General features: G+C 40.9%; 2 protein-coding genes across 3 annotated transcripts in view; both read right to left on the bottom strand.

Annotated features, from left to right (window-relative positions):
- Positions 1-534: 534 nt before the first annotated feature.
- Positions 535-15,072, bottom strand: LOC123764786 (probable glutamate receptor). The gene is made up of 13 exons (XM_069302622.1): positions 15,057-15,072; positions 12,479-12,564; positions 9,921-9,999; positions 9,183-9,326; positions 8,868-8,955; positions 8,610-8,761; positions 8,167-8,309; positions 6,781-6,868; positions 5,730-5,859; positions 4,345-4,522; positions 3,780-3,879; positions 2,375-2,504; positions 535-1,327 (listed from the first exon to the last, which is right to left on the bottom strand). Exons 2-13 carry the CDS (start codon positions 12,549-12,551, stop codon positions 1,250-1,252), a joined length of 1,383 nt encoding a protein of 460 aa, XP_069158723.1. The 5' UTR covers positions 12,552-12,564; positions 15,057-15,072; the 3' UTR covers positions 535-1,249.
- Positions 15,073-18,257: 3,185 nt separating this feature from the next.
- gprs (speckle type BTB/POZ protein) overlaps positions 18,258-22,221 on the bottom strand; it is a 30,435-nt gene continuing 26,471 nt past the window's right edge. For both annotated transcript variants that reach the window (XM_045752918.2, XM_045752919.2), the window contains one exon: positions 18,258-19,165. In XM_045752918.2, the coding sequence (XP_045608874.1) occupies positions 18,944-19,165 (222 nt within the window). In that variant the 3' untranslated portion in view covers positions 18,258-18,943. The remainder of the gene's footprint in view (positions 19,166-22,221) is intronic.

Raw genomic sequence — 22,221 nt, 5'->3', positions numbered from 1 at the left:
GTCAAAACTTTTGCTCGTAAAGAGGGAATTGATTACCATCTTGGACTGCCTTTGGGCTGCCTGAGGGCAGCAATATTCCGGGAACATCAATAAAAATTTCGTAGCCTTGAGGCAAAGTGAAATTCACATCAGTTACTCCATCTATCATCATTCTGTTATGCAGGAAGAAACGAACGTCTATGGGTCATCCAATAAGGTTAGCAAACTTCAAATGTTACCCCTGCTAGGTTTAGGCTCGGCTACAAGTACCTCTGAACTTTAAAGAGAAAATTAAATTTTCTTCTACCATTGAAAGTTTAGAGAAAACGAATTATATGGAGGGGACACTTTTCTATCTGAACATTACTCTTAATATAATGTATTTTATTTTATTTTTTTATTTAAATGTTATTTTCATTCTTCTTAATTCGTTATACATAGACTGGCAGCCTGTATATATATATATATATATATATATATATATATATATATATATATATATATATATATATAATATGTAATATATATATATATATTTGTAAATTAATTTAATTTAATTAATTAAATTAAAAGACCTAATTTTGTTTAGCTTCAAGACTGTTAAAGAATCAATTGTTGATACTCTAGTAGATATGACTTCAGTCCAGCAAGATATATCTTAGAAATTGAACATTTCATTTAGTTTCTAATAATATTAAAATACTGCAGAAAAAGAATTATTTGCAGTATAATATATTATTATGAGCCAGTAAATGATGTATGACTAACTGATAGGACTGAAGCCTATTCTCATGTCTGACATTTTGGTCTATGTTCCCCGTTTACATAATGAATGAGAGAAAAGGAATTTATGAGGAGACAGCGAATAGTTATTATGATTATGGAGCATTTGGAAGAGATTCGAGGAAGGGTGCCCAACCGTTTTAGCCGTCGGGGATAGAACGCTGACAGCGCAAGATGCGAGGCTGTTTAATGTACTAGTATGATGGAGAGAAATAAAACATTTTTTTTTAATTAGCTGTTTAATCTGAGGTTATATATATCAATCATCATATTTAAGGTAAGGTTATTTGCAAGGATGTTGCCTTGGCGCTGATTGGTTACGCGGTTATTTGCTCATTAATTAGGAGGCACATGGGTTGGGGGAGGCAGCCTTAAGCTATAGTGAGTCGTAGATGCAGCTCTAGTAGGTAGGCGAGGGAGCGCTAGAGAGGGATGAGTTAGAGAAAATGAGTGAAGACAAGGACATCTCATTCTCTCATTGCTCAGCTCAGTGCCTCATTCCCAGCTCACAGCAGGCGGTGGTGGTAGCGAGAACACCTCCAGCACCCAGTAACAGAAACACGGCCTGTGGGAGAAACACCGAGAATAATTAAAACACTCACAAAATTGCATATGGTATTTCTCGGCGGATAAGGCCGAGTTTAAGGCCGATAAGGCGGATTTATAATTTAACTTTCAGATAAGATGATCGTTACATTTGAGTGTCGTGGTTTTAGCTCATATCGGTGATATAGGACGACCCCAAAATACCACACCCATCTGTGGTGAAGTCCTGGACCCGTGACGCGATGTTTCGGTTGGTGCTAGAACCTATTCAAAGTGAAACTTGAGACATATACATGTGGAGAAAACCACCTTAAGGCGTTATAATGACTTGGATTGTTGGAGTGTGATGGTTAAGTTATCGGCTTACATGTCTGGTAGATGGTATCTACCCAGAGGTGAGGTCGATGGTGATGGTGTCTACCCAGACTTCAGGTCATTTTGTCGTTGCGCTACGCAGGCATCGACACGACATCTTGTCGACATCGCTACGCATTGTCGACATTACTACGCAGGCTCGTTTGCAACGGCCGTTGCAAACGAGCTTCAATATACCTAGTAGACAACGTTCTTCCCGCCAAGCCAAAACCCAAACAGTAAGTTGCCAACTTCTAAGGAGACACTTAACTTCATATACGTTCACTTCAGACTTAAGTTAGGCAAGTTATATTCGACACTAAGTTACGAACAGTTGCGTCGTTACGAAGTTACTCACATCTACCCACAAAGTCATAAGTCTTGTAATAAACTCATATTTATAGTTTAACTTCAGATGATACCAAACTGATCTTAGATCATGACTTGAGAAGCCAATGAGGGAAATCCAGTCACGAAGGGGTTCCCGAGAGCTCAGTCAGTCAGTCAGTCAGTGTCAGTCAGTGTCAGCCAGTGTCAGCCAGTGTCAGTCAGTCAGTCAGTCAGTCAGTCAGTCAGTCAGTCAGTCAGTCAGTCAGTCAGTGTCAGTCAGTCAGTCAGTCAGTCAGTCAGTCAGTGTCAGTCAGTGTCAGTCAGTGTCAGTCAGTCAGTCAGTCAGTCAGTCAGTCAGTCAGTCAAGTGGTGTCTCGCTCACCCAGAGGTCAGACATGGAGTAAGGTTCCTGAAACTGGAGTTTTTTGGGCATCTTGAGGCAGTGGGTCACATTGGGCATCTGATCCCTCGTCCATCGTTCGTAGATACCAAACGCCCCCAGCGCCTCAATCCTGCAAGGATTAAGTTACAGTTAACGGCACTTAAGATTATTACACCTACTGGTTGTTAATAGATGGACTCGGTTACAGAAAGATGTTGAAGCAGCATCCATACACAGCTTCAAAAGTCAAATATGATAACTTCAGTGTTAGAAGTGAGCCCTCGCGCCAGCCATATGATTGCTAGAAAGGTCTAGCTATCATATGGGTAGATAGCTATCATATCTAGCCATATGATATGATATATCATATGGCTATGATATATGATATCATGATATATGATATCATGATATATGATATCATGATATATGATATCATATGATATATGATGTGATATATGATATACGATATATGAGTACATCGAGCTCCAGTTCTTAAGCCACATCTCATCTTGATGTGTGGAGCTCCTCTGGATGTACTCACCAAGTATATCTTGGTGAGTACATCCAAATGAGCACACAAACACACAATAGGCTCAGTAGTCTGTACTACCATCGATTGACAGCTGAGAGGCGGGAACAAAGAGCCGAAACTCAACCCCCGGAAGCACAATTAGGCGAGAACAGTTAGTACAATTAATTATGGCAGTCTTACAAGCCTAATGGTAAACTAGGCTTTGTTATTCCAATATAGTCCCACCTCTTGCACGTTGTAAGCTCAATGTTACCCTCTTACCTTGAGGTTACCTTGAGGTGCTTCCGGGGCTTAGCGTCCCCGCGGCCCGGTCGTCGACCAGGCCTCCTGGTCTTTATGGCAAAATGGTTATATATGCAATGTAATAATATATATAACCAAAATTAAATTAACATTTAAAGCACAGCAAAAACATAAAAGGAAAGGGGGGGGGGAGTAGGACAGAAGATCATGGAAACCGCATCGGTGGGGACCTAAACAAATCCCCTATGTGTTGTGTGTGCTTTTCTCCGAGGCTAAGGGTCTTCCGGCCAGAGGTGGTACTCCTCTTCCCTTAGTGAATAATGGCTCGCGCTTTCATGCACCCTTTGTGTCATATATACATATATATATATATAAACAAATCCACAAGGGCCGTGACGAGGATTCGAACCTGCGGCCGATAGCATCCCAGACGCTGCCTTAATCGACTGATTGGATGAGATGCCCTTGTGGATTTGTTCATTTGATACATCACGCTCCAAAATTTCACAACCCAAGATTATTATTGTTATAAAAACCTTGAAGTGCTTCAGAGTTCATAAACTATTTAATAAATGTAAACAAAGCCGCCATGTTTGAGAAAAGATGGACAGGTTTCGTGCAGTGTCTTACCTGGAATTCAAAAGTTGGCGTAGAGGGCTGCCACGTTGTACCACCATGGCGTAGATGAGTCGCCAGAAGTTGCCAGTTGACATGTAGAAGTTGCAGCGACCTGAGTCATCAGAAGCTGTGTCATTGTCATTTAGATGAATACATTTGTATATAGTATAAATGTGTTTTGAATAACATTGATCTCAAGTTCAAGTACGTTTATTGACACAATAAAATACATCTCAAAGGGGTAGAGTAGCTTAGGCTATTTCTACCCCTCCTATAAACGGTGATTTCTCTGTCTGTCTGTCTGTCTCTGTCTCTGTCTCTGTCTGTCTGTCTGTCTGTCTCTCTCTCTCTCTCTCTCTCTCTCTCTCTCTCTCTCTCTCTCTCTCTCTCTCTCTCTCTCTCTCTCTCTCTCTCTCTTCTCTCTCTCTCTCTTCTCTCTCTCTTCTCTCTCTCTCTCTCTCTCTCTCTCTCTCTCTCTTCTCTCTGTCTCTCTCTCTCTCTCTCTCTCTCTCTCTCTCTCTCTCTCTCTCTCTCTCTCTCTCTCTCACCCATCTCTCCACCTTGCCTTCAGTCTGACCTGTAGCACTGAAGAAGTCGGAGAAGATCTTCCTGCAGACGACATTCTCCACCAACATGGCGTGGCGGCCGTCGGGCAGGAGGGAGTAGGCCGCCTGGTACATCTCGCTGGCCTTGACGAAGTTGGCCCTCCGGCGGGCCGCCCGGGCCAGCTCCCCGTACACCCCCTCCCTCGCCGTCTGCAACACGCCACGATTTTGAATAACTAGCGATATGGGCCCCTGGGCTCGTCAAGCTCTTACGAAACCTGTACATCATTCCTTAATCATGGAGGCTCTGGTTTATATTTCCTAAACAGTTTAAGGAACTTCGAAACTTGGAAGCTCATGAAGTGCTTACTTAATATAAACAGAGCCGTTATGATTCAAGAAAGATGTACAGGTTCCGCAAGTGGTTGTGTAAAGCATGATGAACCTTTCCCCTGGTGCAATCCATCATCTTACTGTACGCTGTGTAGTTTTAACGCAAACGATCCCGGCGTAGAAATTGCGATGCTTTAGAGAAATTACAATCCCCTGGTGCATTATCGACTTAATTAGGGTCCAGGACGGACCAAAACGTCGTTGTGTCTTCATTCTATAGTGTTTGGTTTGGTCAACAATCCCTTTAGTATTGCCGATATTAGGTACTAATAAGTATTGCCTCGGGTAGGTCAGGTTTTGATGCTTTTAATTAAAATAAAGTCCACATATCCCTTTTTGACTTGTAATGGTATTATTTGAAGTGTCTTGAGATATATATATATATATATATATATATATATATATATATATATATATATATATATATAAATATATATATATATATATATATATATATATATAAATATATATATATATATATATATATATATATATATATATATATAAGATGAACTTTTGTGTTTATGATAGAGATTAATAAACGGTAGTATATCAGGGCTAATAATCTTTTATTATCACACTGAGAGAGGGAATGATGGGTAATTATCTCAGAAGGAAAATTTGGAGCTATTATCGCACAGAGAAGGGCGTATAATGATCCAATTACCCCACGGGTGAGGACTATGAGTCAATTACCTTACAGGGTAAGATAACCCCCCCCCCCCTCCCCCCCTCCCACCCCTTCTCGGCCAGAAAACACAAAACTATGTAAAAACATTTTAAATACGCTGAGAACTTTGCAGCAACAGGAACAAAAATCGTAAAAAACATTGATTTTTTTTTTCAAAGAGGTTTGTGAGTGTGTGTAGCTTAACTCACTACTCCAGGCGGTGGGTCTAAGATGTGGCGGTCAATCTGAGTGTGTGTAGCTTAACTCACTACTCCAGGCGGTGGGTCTAAGATGTGGGGGTCAATTCTGTTGCTACTGATGCCAAGTGGAAGTTGTGTATACATGTGGAGGTACCTTGAGGTGTTCAGTGAGGGCTGTGGAGCCCTCCATGAGGAGAGTGAGGCTCGGGTCGTCCAGAACGTCCCTCAGAGAGTCGTACTTCACCGTTAACGTCTTCACAGCCAGCAGGGACGTCAAGGCTCCGCTGTGCATCGTGCGGTGTGTTGACAAAGTGCCAAGGAAGAGATCAGGCTGTATTTTAGGTCAAGATCAGGTTATCTTGAGGTTATCTTGAGATGATTTCGGGATTTCGATCCTCCTCGACCAGGCCTCTAACCCCAGGAAGCAGCCCGTGACAACTGACTAACACCCAGGTACCTATTTTACTGCTAGGTAACAGGGGCATAGGGTGAAAGAAACTGCCCATTGTTTCTCGCCGGCGCCCGGGATCGAACCCGGGACCACAGGATCACAAGTCCAGCGTGCTGTCCGCTAGGCTGACCGGCTCCCTTTCAGGTTGCTTCAGGGTTAAGATGTTTACGGAGAGTTTTCTTCCGTAATTAAGAGAGCGTGGAGAAAGTACTATAAAATAATCATTGAAACTCTCACCGTGAGTGCAACGTTAGTACAAGCAGTGGCTCGCTAGTACACCTCAGAGAGTACTTAGAGTAATCCTTAATTAAGGACGTTTGAGTAATCCATAATTAACGACAGTGAAAAACTTATATTCACAAACACATATACAATGTACAGTGAACGGTAACAAATTGAAGATTGCTATGATCAAAAATTGAGAATCAATTAGTTTATCAGAGTCTGCATATTAATCATAACTTTGTTACTATAGTGACAATAACTTGATTATCTTAACCTCGTGCTCATTGTAGCTGAAATTCGTGATCACATTCAAGTACATCTTTTGAGAGTAAAAAGCAATGTTGAACACTTAAGTTCAGGGGGGGGGGGAAGGGGCTGTGTCCTTGAACACCTGCTTGCAGTCAGTCACACAGCCGTTCTCATCACACCAACCTGTCTACACACCTGTCATTCTCACCACACCTGTCATTCTCACCACACCTGTCATTCTCACCACACCTGTCATTCTCACCACACCTGTCATTCTCACCTGTAGCTGCGGCTGACTACCAGGACGACGAAGAGCCATATGGTGAAGAGGAACCTGAGGGAGGCGACGGTGGGGAGCCAAGACACAGCTGCAACACATGTTAGCAGAGAGAGTTAAGCAGGTGTTGTAACAGGTGTTGTAACAGGTGTTGTAACACTGAAACACTGTTGACACCTGATGGGAGACCGGGTCTGGGGGTACAGTGATGTGCTACTGGTTTTGTGTTGACCAGACCACACATTAAAAGTTGAAGGGACGACGACGTTTCGGTCCGTCCTGGACCATTCTCAAGTCGATTGTCGATTGACTGGTTTTGTCATTCAAGCGTTGCAAGTTAGTCTGTCGGAAGTTACTCTAAGTATGCTGTAAAAATTAGTGTATGCGTGTTGCAAATTGATCGACTTTTGTCATCCTGGTCTCACTCTAGTTGCTTTAATATATAAAATTACACTAACTTCAAGTTGTCAACTTTCTTGTAATTATTTGTAGCTAGACAAGTTAGTAACTGCCTAAAGAATTTGTCACTACAAGAGGATTAAAAATTGTATATATTATATGCCCACAATTATGACATTCTTCCATAGCTGTATTTCAGCTATTACTGAATATATTGCACAAATAAATCACATTAACGTGCTGTATCAGTGGGACAAAATCTCGCGCTTGAGAGTATTTGGGAGTACCCAGAGTATTTGGGAGTACCCAGAGTATTTGGGAGTACCCAGAGTATTTGGGAGTACCCAGAGTATTTGGGCGTACCCAGAGTATTTGGGCGTACCCAGAGTATTTGGGCGTACCCAGAGTATTTGGGGGTACCCAGAGTATTTGGGCGTACCCAGAGTATTTGGGAGTACCCAGAGTATTTGGGAGTACCCAGAGTATTTGGGAGTATCCAGAATATTTGGGAATACCCAGAGTATTTGGGAGTATCCAGAATATTTGGGAATACCCAGAGTATTTGGGAGTATCCAGAATATTTGGGAGTACCCAGAGTATTTGAGAGTACCCAGAGTATTTGGGAGTATCCAGAATATTTGGGAATACCCAGAGTATTTGGGAGTATCCAGAATATTTGGGAGTACCCAGAGTATTTGAGAGTACCCAGAGTATTTTGGAGTACCCAGAGTATTTGAGAGTACCCAGAGTATTTAGGAGTACCCAGAGTATTTAGGAGTACCCAGAGTATTTGAGAGTACCAAGAGCATAGGTTCGAATCCTTCTCATGGCTCCTACTGATCTTCTCACTGATTATATTGTTGCAAGTAAACTACTGCAACAAAATACATTTGAGAGGAAGAAGCGGTGTTGAAACACGCCCAAGAGCGACGGCCAGAGTGCTGGAGTGGGGCCACCACCCCACGACAAAGATGGCGACACTCGACTTACGCTGCGTGAAGAACATGCTGTAGAAAGCCCAGGTGTGTTCCCCAGCAGACACAGGTCCACCGAAGCCCAGTAGCCGCACGCTGCTGGCGCTGACCACCACCACGGCCACCACCGCCGCCACCAGCCCCACCCACACGTACCACCTGCCGGAGGACCTTCTCTGTAACAATCGCCTTCTGTAAAAGGGGCAGCAATTGGGTCTTAAGTCTTCCTTGGTCCCTACTAACATCTTCCATGGCTCTGGTTCCACCCACGTTCCCTGGGTCTGGACTCCTTCTTTTTTGAGTGATATATATATATATATATATATATATATATATATATATATATATATATATATATATATATATATATATATACTTTTCTCAGTAGAAATTACAATTTCTTATTGGAGTATGGCAGGTGGAGTATGAATGAAGGAGTGTGCAAGCTACAGTGCTTACTTGAAGGGCGCCAGGAATCCCCACGGGTCCGGCACAGGAAGAGGCCTGGTCACTAAGACGTGCAGCATCTCCAGGAACACCGGGATGGTGAAGTCCACCACCTGACTCCTGGTGTAGGACATGCCAAAAGGTCCCAGCCCCAGGTCAGCCTCCTACGGGGAACAAAATAGTAAGACCCGCGCAAATACGACATTTTATGCTCGCGATTTTGGCGGATGTGAATGAGACGTTCGTTCAGTAGAAAGTGATCTTGCTTACCTTCCTCAGTACCGTTCCTATCATGCCGTTCCATGACCCGTTCTCATCCGGGGCACCCCAGTAGCCATCGCCCTGCACCACACTGTACCTGCAACACAGGTATTCTGCATCACAGTGTACCCCAACACAAGTAAACTGCTATGATTTTTAATCCATCAATGTGTGGCCATGGGGGATTTAAACGTCAAAATAGAATACAATGAGGACAAGTTGTTCATTAGTCCATATCACTGTGCTTTTAATATTTCAATTGATGTAAAATTATACATATGTTAAACAGTAGGAAAAAGAAGATGCAAAAGGGGGGAGACTTACGTAAAGTTGAGCGAGGCGGCCAGCGCGTCGAGGAGCTGCCCCATTGGTCCAGTAACCTCTGATGTTCCGTCGGGCTTAGTAGTCAAGTAGACGTGAGGCGGCCAGGGCTCCGCCGCCACCACCAGGTGCGGGGCACGAGGGAACCTGCACACACAGGCAGCTCTTGTACTGAGTGATGAAGATTACGCCACCCCAGGAGGTGGCACGGGCATGAATAGCCCCGATACTTCTGCTGCCTTCATGCCACACAAGTCATGTTCCATACACGACACTCACTGATCCATACACGACACTCACTGATCCATACACGACACTCACTGATCCATACACGACACTCACTGATCCATACACGACACTTCCATATACTCTACCATATCACACTGTGGTAAACAATTCATTAAATGGCTCATCCAGCAGCGTATGTGTTATAATTTATTTTATCTCATTTAGTTACCAGGGAGCACTTATGACTTTGTTGCTCTAAGGCACACTGTGATAACATATATGTGAGAACATAATTGTCATGGGGATAGTGGTGTGCTGTCATGGGGGGTAGTGGGGTCCTGTCATATGGGGGATGGTGTGCTGTCATGGGGTCCTGTCATGGGGGTAGTGGGGTCCTGTCATGGGGTAGTGGGGTCCTGTCATGGGGTAGTGGGGTCCTGTCATGGGGTAATGGGGTCGTGTCATGGGGGTAGTGGTGTGCTGTCATGGGGTAGTGGGAGGACCTGAGAGTACCTGAAGGTCATGGGGTTCCGGCTGGTGTCCCCAGACTGGGCCGCTCTCTCCCCCCATCCAGGAGCCCCATTAACCGCTTCTGTATTGAGTGAAAAGTGAAATTATGAGAAGTAATTATATGCATCATATATCCCCCCCCCCCCACTTACCTTGCCAGGAGGCAACCCACAACAATTGCGTAGTTCCCGGGTACTGTTAGGTGAACAGGCGCACCAGATGAAAGGAAAAATTTCTCAGCCGTTTCTGTCCTGCCCACAGAAAACCTATAGGGGTTCATAATATACAAAATCAACCTCAGAAATCACAACAAATTATGAAATACTCCTATCTTTAAATCAAAGAATTTATCTAGTTAGCACTAAATTATTAAGACTTATTTAAGGAATCTTCAACTATACCCACCGAAGCTGTAATTACCAAGACTTTGCTTCAGTTTAGAAAATCAGCTAGAAATACTCTTCAGGAACAATAAGGCACCTTTGGCAAGCCGCCGCCCTTGTAATGATGTCTAAATGACTGAAGATATTGACCCCTCACGGCTTCCTGTCCTCGTCGAGGTCACTAGAGATGGTGACCCCTCACGGCTTCATGTCCCCGTCGAGGTCACTAGAGATGGTGACCCTCAGTTAAACTCAGATCAAATCTTCGTCCACAAAACTGTGGGCGGGAGCGCTAGCAGCTTATCACCGCTCACAAGCGGCACACCAGAGAAAATGGGATGCGAGGAATCAGAAAGGCAGAAATGCAAACGTCGCAACCCGTCCTCTTAAAAATAAGGTCGTTTTTCGCCCGTTTGCGCACTATGGCCAAAATGGACGTAATTTGAAATGAAATCGGCTCACGAAAGTGACGTACTGTCCCGTTTTCTGTTTGAGTCCTCCGGTTTACTGGGTTAGGTTAGGAGAGGAAACTTTCTATTAACGGTTTTCATGACGTTTTGAAACTTTAGGAGAATTTCCTGCCCTCCTGACCGTCCAGAGGACCTTTAACGTACTGTTTTGGAAAAAAATCTAAAATTTATTTTCAATTAGTTTTCATTTTCAAATTACGTTAATTTTCGGCCATACGGGCAAACGGTCAAATTCAGACGTAATTTGTAAAAAGGACAGATTGCTCGTCGGGAATTACGTCAATAGATGCAAGGGTGTTTGATAACCTACTGTGAGCCATAGTTTGATGGCACTTACACAGAGTGGTGTGTATATCCTGTGTATATACAATGAGCGTTTACTATAGGGCTAGATTCACGAAGCAGTTACGCAAGCACTTACGAACCTGTACATCTTTTCTCAATCTTTGGCGGCTTTATTTATAATTATTAAACAATTAATGAACTCCGAAACACCAGGAGGCTGTTTATAACAATAACAACAGTTGATTGGGACGTTTTCATACTTGTAAACTGTTTAATAAATGTAACCAAAGCCGTCAAAGATTGAGGAAAGATGATCACGTTTGTAAGTACTTGCGTAACTGCTTCGTGAATTTGGAAAAGTGACAAACTTAAACTCTATCCCCACCCCCCACCACCACCACTATCCACTTGCACCGGTCCCCCACCGCTGATGACCTCACTTCTTACAAATCTACGTTCAATTCCCGATGATCCAAGGCGGGTGGGCACCATTCCTTCACTTCGTCCTCATATCCCAGCTTCGAGCCTCTCCTATCCCTTCCATGTGTTATATAGTCATGCTGGCTAATCACTCTTCCTTGATAATAACCTTATTAAGTTGACTGAAAATCAGAATATATATATGCCAACTAAATAGAGGCTTTTGGTAAGGTCATAAGATGAGGTCTGATAAAGACCTTTTGTGCCCTCTGTAATGCTTTTGCGCTACCGCTCACAGAATGAGTATGGGGTGCACAATAAACTAGCCGCCTTCGGCGGCAACAATCAACAATCGTATACTGATGATCGCCGGGTAACCTGTATCTGTTATTTCTGTCTGACGGAGAGCCCAGTTACACGTAGCTAGTGTGTGGCACTAAGGTGCGAGATTAGCTTGAACAATTATAGTGAGTCTTGCCTAGACAAATCTTTTATCTGAAGCTAAAAATAATTCCTACGTTATGTTCCTGATCTTGTTTTTCACGTTCACACACACAGACACAGACACACACACAGACACACACACACACACACACACACACACACACACACACACACACACACACACACACACACACACACACACACACACACACACACAAATGGAATGCATTAGGAAGTGATGTGGTGGAGGCTGACTCCATTCATAGTTTCAAGTGTAGATATGATAGAGCCCAGTAGGCTCAGGAACCTGTACACCTGTTGATTGACGGTTGAGAAGCGGGACCAAAGAGCCAGAGCTCAACCCCCGCAAGCACAACTAGGTGAGTGCAACTAGGTACAACACACACACACACACACACACACACACACACACACACACACACACACACACACACACACACACACACACACACACACACACACACACACACACACTGGGACCATGATCACTGATCTGAAAACTCGAGTGTCATGTACAAACCAATAGTGTGGAACTCACCTGATAACTCCACCACCCACACGGTGACCAGCACCCAGCAGAGTGCCGTTGTGAACAGGATCACACAGCCCATCGTCACTATACTCCTGCAACGTCACGTCAATATGCAAGTGTTTAAAAGTTCTGTCACGCATTACCGAATGTTACAGGGTTGTTAATTTATTCAACAAATTAACGGGTAACATAAGAGTCATGGGATTGTTGTATTTTTTAAAATATTGGTTAGACATATATATATATATATATATATGAAGAGGTTTGGGTTGATGTACATAGGAGCTGACTCGTATGGACCAATAAGAGCTGACTCTTGTGGGTCATAAGGAGTTGACTCATATGGGCCAATAAGAACTGCCTCGTATGGGCCAATAAGAACTGCCTCGTATTGGGCCAATAAGAACTGCCTCGTATGGGCCAATAAGAACTGCCTCGTATTGGGCCAATAAGAACTGCCTCGTATGGGCCAATAAGAACTGCCTCGTATGGGCCAATAAGAACTGCCTCGTATGGGCCAATAAGAACTGCCTCGTATGGGCCAATTAGAGATTTCTCGTATAGACCAATAGGAGCTACTTCGTATGGACCAATAGGCGTTTTGGGGGTTTCAATTATTATTTTTGTATTATGTGTTATTAAAGCCATTGTGAAATTTAGTATGAAAGGGTAGTATTGGCGGGAGCCCCGTTACTCTGTACTCAAGCGTTGCGGCGCACTATGTCTTGGTACTAGTCTGCCACCACTCTTGGTACCGCAGGGCTGCCACCACTCTTGGTACCGCAGGGCTGCCACCACTCTTGGTACCGCAGGGCTGCCACCACTCTTGGTACCGCAGGGCTGCCACCACTCTTGGTACAGCAGGGCTGCCACCACCCTTGGTACAGCAGGGCTGCCACCACTCTTGGTACCGCAGGGCTGCCACCACTCTTGGTACCGCAGGGCTGCCACCACTCTTGGTACCGCAGGGCTGCCACCACTCTTGGTACCGCAGGGCTGCCACCACTCTTGGTACAGCAGGGCTGCCACCACTCTTGGTACCGCAGGGCTGCCTTTCAGAATCATGTGTATGAAATACATGGCTATGTTGGGAGACTTTTGGCAGTGTTGAGTTTGTTAGTGTGGTCCCGAGAGAGCTCAAGTCATTGTTTATATCCCAGCCAATCTCAATCTCAGCCAATTTGTCTCAATTTCATATCCCATCAGGGACCAGAATTAATCAAGCATTTAAGTGATCACTGACGAAACCTGTACATCTTTCAGTAATCATGTTGGCTTAAGTTTTATTTAAAAAAGACAAGAGCTCTAACAATAATACTACCCCATCGCAGCATTTCCAAGCTGTTTAATGCATCCGAGTTACTAGTCTCGTGGAGGCCAGTAACTTCCTGGTCCAGCGCTGCGGTCATCTTCCCAATTTCAGTTCTAGTTCTTGTCATTATCTGATGACGCCTCCGACGGCCCTATTGCGTTCTTGGACTTCATTACAAATTCTTTGCTACAATTTGTACTGATGAGGTATTATGTAAAATTCTAAAATACAGAATACAATGGAGTAGTTTATGAAAGTACTGTATAGCACGTGTTATGTCTTTTGCATGAGGCAGGAATTATTGCAAGGTATTAAACTTGGGAAACAGAGGTATTACAAAGCAATAATAGTGTGGATGCGGATATTGCAAGAAGTAATTCAGGAATATTGCAGTACGCAAGGTGAACACTAAACTGATTTGTTAATGGTGTTTGCATAAGGTGCAACAAAGTTATTGTTTACAAGTTGTAACTCGGGTTATCAGGACAAAAATATATTTATGGTCTTTCCAGCCCTATATGGCAATCTAACCTTTTGCAGCAGATGGAAAAGAGAAACAGACTACTAAATCCAAACTAGGCTGCAAATCCAATGCGTTTCAAATGTCCAGTGCCATTGAAAATTGTAAAGATTCCGAACACATCTGATTTTGTTTACTCAGAACTTATAATAGTTGTAAATCTCTCTAATAAGATTGAAGATTTCAAATTTTCCCCACAAGGTCAAGGTCTGGGAGGCCAGAACTCTGAAAATGTTAAAGATGTTAAACTTTAAAGAAAATGTTAAATCAGTACTGACACATGCCTCATTGTCTAGCTGACACATGGCTCATTGTCTAGCTGACACATGGCTCATTGTCTAGCTGACACATGGCTTATTGTCTAGCTGACACATGACTCATTGTCTAGCTGACACATGGTTTATTGTCTAGCTGACACATGGCTCATTGTCTAGCTGACACATGGTTTATTGTCTAGCTGACACATGGCTCATTGTCTAGCTGACACATGGCTCATTGTCTAGCTGACACATGGCTTATTGTCTAGCTGACACATGACTCATTGTCTAGCTGACACATGGTTTATTGTCTAGCTGACACATGGCTCATTGTCTAGCTAACACACGGTCCAGTAACCAGCTGACACAGAAACTCTCCAAAGTAACAAGTCAAACAGCCTGCCAGCAACATCAAGGGGGGGGGGGGGTGGCCAGTTGCAACATTGAGGCGAAGCCACTTTCTGCAACATGGAAACAATCCGGTAATTTGCCTACCTCAACCCCGGCTCGCAGTCTCAGGAAGACTGAAGGCCCCTCACACCTACTGCTACCATTATCTCCATCCTCCGGTACGTTTTTTTTTTTTTACACATGCCAGTGAATGAACGTATTTTGGGAGCTCCTTGAGCAAGTCTAGAAGCAGGTGGCAAGCGAGACATGGAATAACTTATGTCGTCCACGCAGTAGACGAGACTTCAATGCAGAAAAATACACGAACTTTGCGCAATCACGCATGAAGTATTTATGTGTAAAAAGTGTTTTACAGTCTGGTCCGGCGTTCAGTACTATGTGAAGGGAAAAAATTCTGGAGCCACCTGCATGCCAGCTGTTCTGCTTCCCCCGCTGCTGCTGGTTGAGGATGGCGTCGGGGTTTGCTAGACTTTAAAGGTTAGTTAGACCCTAAAGGGTAAACCTACTTGAGTGAAAGTAGTGTCTTTTATTTATAGTTTTATGACAGCCTGCATAAAACTATATTTCTACGTACATAAAAATACAAATCTACATATGTAACATTATGAACGTGAAAATATTATAAAAATATAAAATATTTAGGCACAAACATACGAATCTATGTAGGTAAAAATGATACGTATTTTATGTACGTAATCTATGTATAAACACAGACTTTCACACATATGTGATAGCAGCATTTCCAAGCGTATACTAGATACGAAGACAAGAATAGAGAAAGAAGAAACTAAAGAAAGAAACTGAGGAGAACTGCATTTAAGATTCATACGCCATGGGACATTCAGAAAATACCAGTGGACAGTACAGATGCCTTCACAAACTTAATCACAAGGTAAAAGGTAGAAAATGATTGTGTTCTCTACCAGATCAAACTCGGAGCATGATCTGATAAAGATATGTAGATATGAACAAATCCACAAGGGCCGTGATGAGGATTCGAACCTACGTCCGGGAGCATCCCAGACGCTGCCTTAATCTTACCTTAAGACCTTCATTTGATGCATCACGCTATTGTGATTTCTGTGTGTGTATATGTAGATATGTTTACATGTTGGAAAGATAATTGGGAGACCTTTCTCTCTATTCTTTGAGAGGTTGAATGCTCTAGTTCCTAGTATCACATTTAAAGTTGAATGGAAGTCAGACGACGAATTACTCGTTAACATCTTTTTACACTCAATTTGTGTTAACATCTATATCTATAAAATGAAATGTCTATTTTTGTCAGTCCGAAGTTGGAGGCTAGCTGCTTGGCGCTAGCCTCACCCAACTTTGCAAGGTGAGAGGTCTGGGGTATGGGATTGTCATAAGCTGGTCAGGATCGGTCCTATTGGTCCTATTAAGAGGGGTTGGGCAGCATAGTACCAATCCTACCACGAAATCATTGGAATGTGGCTAGCTGATTCCCTAAATGAATTGAATTTAGTTTTACATTTTCTGAGATAGAAACAAGAGAGGAGGGATAGGGTAAGAGAGATGAGAGGGGAAGATTGGAAGAGGGAAGAGAGACCCGGGAACAGCCGGATATTCCCTCTAGTTTCATATACAGCTCTCGGAAATAATTGGGACGAACTCCAATAAAAAATATAAATATACAATTAAAGTGATTTCAAACAAGCGCGTAAATTTCTTCGAGATTCGGTATCTCATTATCGAAGAAATACAGAGCCTATTGTACAGATTGACGTCCACCCAGCCCGACTCTTGACCTTACCCAGGATGGAACCCACAACAGTCGACTAACTCCAAGATACCTGTTGGCTGCTAGGTGGAACAGATGTATCAGGTGGAAGGAAACGAACCCAGTCATCTCGTCCATCTTGGATTCAATTTGTTTGAATCCTCTTTCATAGGTTTGTTCAGGTGTTGACAAAATATCAAGTTCTGAGGCTTTCGTAATGATGGCCTGCAAGTTCATATGGATTTCAGTCCTTGGAGTGTTCAAGTCCAATAAGGAAGCTTTTATATGTGCTTGTATAAAAATAATTTGATTTTCTTATATCTGATCCTTTGCAAAACGGGCAAAAACTTATGTTTATAAAAGATTCCATTCTCTATCATGGTTATGTAGAATTTCATAATAATTAAATTCTGAAGTTTAGGTTAACAGTCCTTTTAATTTTTTTTTTATAAAAAATATAATATTAGGGTTAATACAAAAGTACCATAGTTAAGAGTATTTTCTTGCGTAAATTTCCTTAGGTGTGATGATGCTACAAGTACCAAAAATTCTTCTTAATCGATGATTTTTATGTATAAGAAGGTTTTCTTCCTATTAAATTATATTAGAAACAGATATGTCGCTATTAATTTTATACTCAGTGTGGTCCGGTGTACCATTATTTAACGTATTCAACAGAAGGATTTTGGAGCCTTAGTGGCTAACTATAATGTAAACATGAAGGTACTGATGGCCATATTGAAATTATACTATTCAATCTTTTAAGAAGTTTAATTAATTAATAGATGTATTACCCACGAAGGAAATTTGTCAAGGTTAATAGTTTAATTTCTATTTTAACGCCACAACATTCATTGATATAACTTGTAAAGCGAAGCGTGAGCAGTTCCATACCAACTAGACAGTGACACGTTTTCACACGTTATCCAGAATGTGTAAGATGCACACATATAGGCCTAGCCTCACTAACTGGAACGTGTGAATAAAATAATGGACTGCTTCGACCAAACTCTTTCGAATGTAAATAAATTTTGGAAATTAAGCAGAGAGCCTACAGCATAATCCCTCAAATTTGATTCTCCGTCATTTGAAAAGTCAGCAATGTCAGAATGGCACCGTACATTAGGCATTTGTAGAAAACCCTCACTCACAAACACTGCCCAGTTCTGTTACAAGTAAATAGAGTGTCATTGGGCGCATCGTAACTGCCAACACCTGTCATACAAACAAATATTTCCTTCTTTTCGATGTGAAACTAAAATTTCTATCATTATATTTTGACATTGGTATAAAACTAGGCAGATTCAGAACTGCATAGTTACTCCATTTTCCCCGTTGGAACTGACTTGTTCTTACTTTGCTGAACCAATATTTATTTGCATACAACAATATTAGTACAGTTGTTAATAATTGGTAATTAGTACTTATTAATTAGTAACACAGTAGGCCCTCACCCTAGTTATTCTGTACACAAGTGCGTCTCCACCTCAATAGACTTACCCACTTTCATCTCTCAAACAAAAGACAAAGAAAAGTTTTCGAAGTATTATTACTTTTTAATAGGTTTTCAAACAGAAAATTAATATATATATAAAGAGATGATCTCAAAGTCGACATAAAAAACATCTTCGTGTTTGTCCAACAATTTTCATTGTTATTTTTTGCCAATAACACATAATAATATTTGTTCAACTGGACACGTGCAATCCAAACCTGAATATTTTTCTTTAGCAAGATCATATACTTTGCCTTGGTACAGTAACCTCTATGATACAGTAACAGTAGGTCGGTATTTGACCAAAACTTTTTTTTTTTTTTGTCGACGATGTATACTTGAATGTCTACTAAAAATAAGGCATTCAGATCTTTATAAATTATAGTTATATATTACGTCTCCAACAAAAAAAATACATAAAGATTTTCCTTCACAAAAAAATACATCCTATATCCCACAGCATACACATAAATATCCCACATAGAAAATAACTCTTTACCCCCACGAGGATTGATTACAGGTTTCCCTACTCAAAGAACACTCGCAAAATTTTGTTTTGAGAGTGCTCTTGGAGTGTTCTTTACAAACACTCTATGTCCGATTGTTCCACATTTGTATATACAAATAATAACAATAGTCTTATGCAACTGAATGTCTTGCACGGCTACCAAATAACCATATCTGAAGGTTGTATAAAAACAAACCTACGGTGTCAACCTCGTAGCTGAGTGGCAACTACATCTCTCGTAGATGGCTGAGCGGCGAGCATCCTCCTCCTCCTCCTCCCCCTACGGGGCCTTCGGATGAGTGCCTTCCGGACTCCATTTCTGAGGAGGCGGAGGAGGAGAGAGTGGTGTTGGATCCCAGGTGGTCGCTTTGCACAGACATGGAACGGTCGTGGGAGCGTCGAGTCCGGTTGGGGGACAACTTGGCCGGGTCGATGCTGCTGGGGTCGGCCTGTGGAAGGGGACGAAGGACGGGGCTACATTGTGAAGTGGCACAGTACCGGCTGCTGCCATGCTCAATTGTTAGGACAAGGACAATATAATAGCTACTAAAGGTTAGGGTAAATAACCAAAAACTAGGAGCAAAGACAGTGATATCACTGGCAATATGTAGAGCAGTGATGGTAATGTACCATACGATTATACTTGAAGAAAACCAGATAATATGAAGGGAAGGTCTCTCGTTCCTCCATTTTACTCATTCGAGGATTTTCGAAACTTTGCTATCAATTTAATCGATAAATATCTCATTTAATACTAAAGCATAAGAATTGGCATTTTAGTGCTGCTATACAAGAAGCAAGTAACCATAATTAATCTGAAGCAGAGGTCCTCGCTCGCAGACACCTTCCACGGGAAGAGGAAAAGTTGATAGTAATGACACTGAGGGAATCGACCAGAAACTAGTTCCACATTTAATTAAATTTAGTTTATTGTTGTACATCAAATACAGTCAGACACAGAATCGAGTTACGATTAACAATGATACATATACATGAAAAAATTAATGGGAAATATAACATAGTTAAAAGTTGCATAAAGAGTTTTAACAACATGAACAACAGGAGTCTAACACACCAAACATATTTCAGTAAAACATGATGAATTAGGATAAATTTTGAAACAAAAAACTGATGAACATCAAAAGTCACTTTCGACAGACAAGGGATAAATAATGTTTTAAATAGATGACCAAAATATATAATTTCATGAATTAATGAATTAATAAATGTTTTCCCAAATCCATGCAGCCTCGCTGACAAACGCGGCATTTTAAATTGCGCGCCGCGAAACTTTTTGTGCAAGCTTTGGGAACATCAGTTGCTCGGTCCAGGTAAAAAGATCTTTATCAAATAGATAATTACCAAATACATATAAGTTGTACTCTTTTGTGTCAAATGACATATCAATCGAAAAAGGGAGGACTTTGCATATTTCCTCTTTAGGGAAAAAGTTGGAGAGTTTTGGTGGGTATAAATAGGATCTTTGTCGCTACAATAGGCTTTATATATATTCCTTCACTGATGTGCTTTGATGGTTATGCATCGTTTCAGAGATTGCTTCCTCTCCTAAAGACACAGATACGACTCGTCGTATTACGGCGTAAAAGTGATAAATAGTGTACACAAAACTCCATTATAACCTTTTACTGCTTTCTCTATTAATTTGTCAGGTAATCATTGGGAAGTCTATAGAGCACTTAAGAGTCAATGAGAGTCGGAAGTCACTAAATTGTAATGACAAATCAATTCACTGATGAATACACCAAATGTAAATATAATTTACACTTTAAATTTACTTTGCCCTTGTTCAGTCCAGCCAGAATTTGTATGAAATTGTCATGAATGAAGCCTTTTTCTGTCAAGTCTGAAAATCACCTAATATCCAGTGATATAAATTACATCACACATGATATAATTTGCGTAAGAGTTATGCCTGGTAAATGACATGATAATTCGGCTACTGGTCTGTACTTGAAGCTGCCACGGCTAACACATATGGATCACGGAGGGTCGTTATATAACAGCTGATATATGGTGAGCACAGCTAATGAACGTATTCGCGTGTAGCTGTCACGTAGTTGCCACGTGGATTTGTTACGTGAGTATCACGTGGAGTAATGAGGTGTTATCATATAGTTGATAAATGTTATCACGTGTGGTGGTCACGCTAAGCTCATAAATCTACCAACAAATTCTAACAAGTGTTATCCCAAAATCTGTCAATGTTATCGCACTTAGCTGCCAAGTGCTCTCTAGATCACCTAGCGTATACACTCGAGAGCAGCTAAAATATCCTACCATACAGACGTAACTTATGCTATTATATATAGGTAACTTATGCTATAGTGTATATTTAACCAACGTTACTATGTACTGTAGTCTCTGAATTGGTATAATGCAGAGCTAACATTATATATCATATAATGAATTCTATATTGTAAAACTAGCATGTTTCCCATGTATGTTAGCAAATGCTCTCATGTATGTTAAATTAATTAATGAACTACATGAATTAATGTTAGCAAATGCTATGTGAACGTAATTCTAACATGTTGATATAATAAATGTTGTCTTTTAAAACTAACAAAATGTATAAACTTACATAATGGTATTACATGAATTAATTAAGAAATCATCAACATAAGCGCTAAGCCAGAATTACTGTTTTAGCAATACATAAATGAGAATATGTGTTGATAAAGCAAGTATTTCAACTGTTAGCCGATCATACTCAAACATCCATTATCTTAAATTATTATATGGCATACACACACATATATATATATATATATATATATATATATATATATATATATATATATATATATATATATATATATATATATATATATATATATATACATATATATATATATATACATATATATATATATATATATATATATATATATATACATATATATATATATATATATATATATATATATATATATATATATATACATATATATATACATATATATATATATATATATATATATATATATATATATATATATATATATATATATATATATATATATATATATATATATATATGCATTGGTTTTGAATCTGTTTAGTAAGGTCTGGTAAAATTTATGGTGGTTTTGTTCAGGCATTGTAAGTTAGGCAGGCTTTACACTGCGATTGGTAAGCTGTACCCCACGCTGGTAAAGTAAGCTTTACCGCATGCACATACCCAACTGTAAAACAATTAAATGGTAAATCGTTACAGCACGTAACTGCTGGATGTGCGTAGGAGACGCGCTGTAGAAATGAGCAACAGTTCAACATCAACAATCATTTGTTTGTAGTATTTGTTATAGATTATAGGAGTCGCTCGCTAACAAGTGCTTATTCAAATTTCGCGCCTTGGCGCGAGGATCATAAACAGATTGTGAAATGAATTTGAAATATTACAAAATACCATTTTGAAATTCCATGTTTTAATAATAGTGGCTGTTTGATATTTTTAATACGATATAAATACCTTTATAGACAT

Source organism: Procambarus clarkii, chromosome 48, assembly GCF_040958095.1.
Source record: "Procambarus clarkii isolate CNS0578487 chromosome 48, FALCON_Pclarkii_2.0, whole genome shotgun sequence".
NCBI classification, from domain to species: Eukaryota; Metazoa; Arthropoda; class Malacostraca; order Decapoda; family Cambaridae; genus Procambarus; species Procambarus clarkii.
This window is presented reverse-complemented; position numbering and strand designations above follow the sequence as displayed.

Excerpts from the sequence above, each read along its gene's own strand:
- LOC123764786 (XM_069302622.1), bottom strand. The coding sequence starts at position 12,551 with ATGGGCTGTGTGATCCTGTTCACAACGGCACTCTGCTGGGTGCTGGTC. Across the intron at positions 10,000-12,478 it reads GTGGGTGGTGGAGTTATCAG|AAGCGGTTAATGGGGCTCCT; the intron begins GTGAGTTCCACA and ends CACTCAATACAG. Across the intron at positions 8,310-8,609 it reads GGATTCCTGGCGCCCTTCAA|GTGGTACGTGTGGGTGGGGC; the intron begins GTAAGCACTGTA and ends GTCCTCCGGCAG.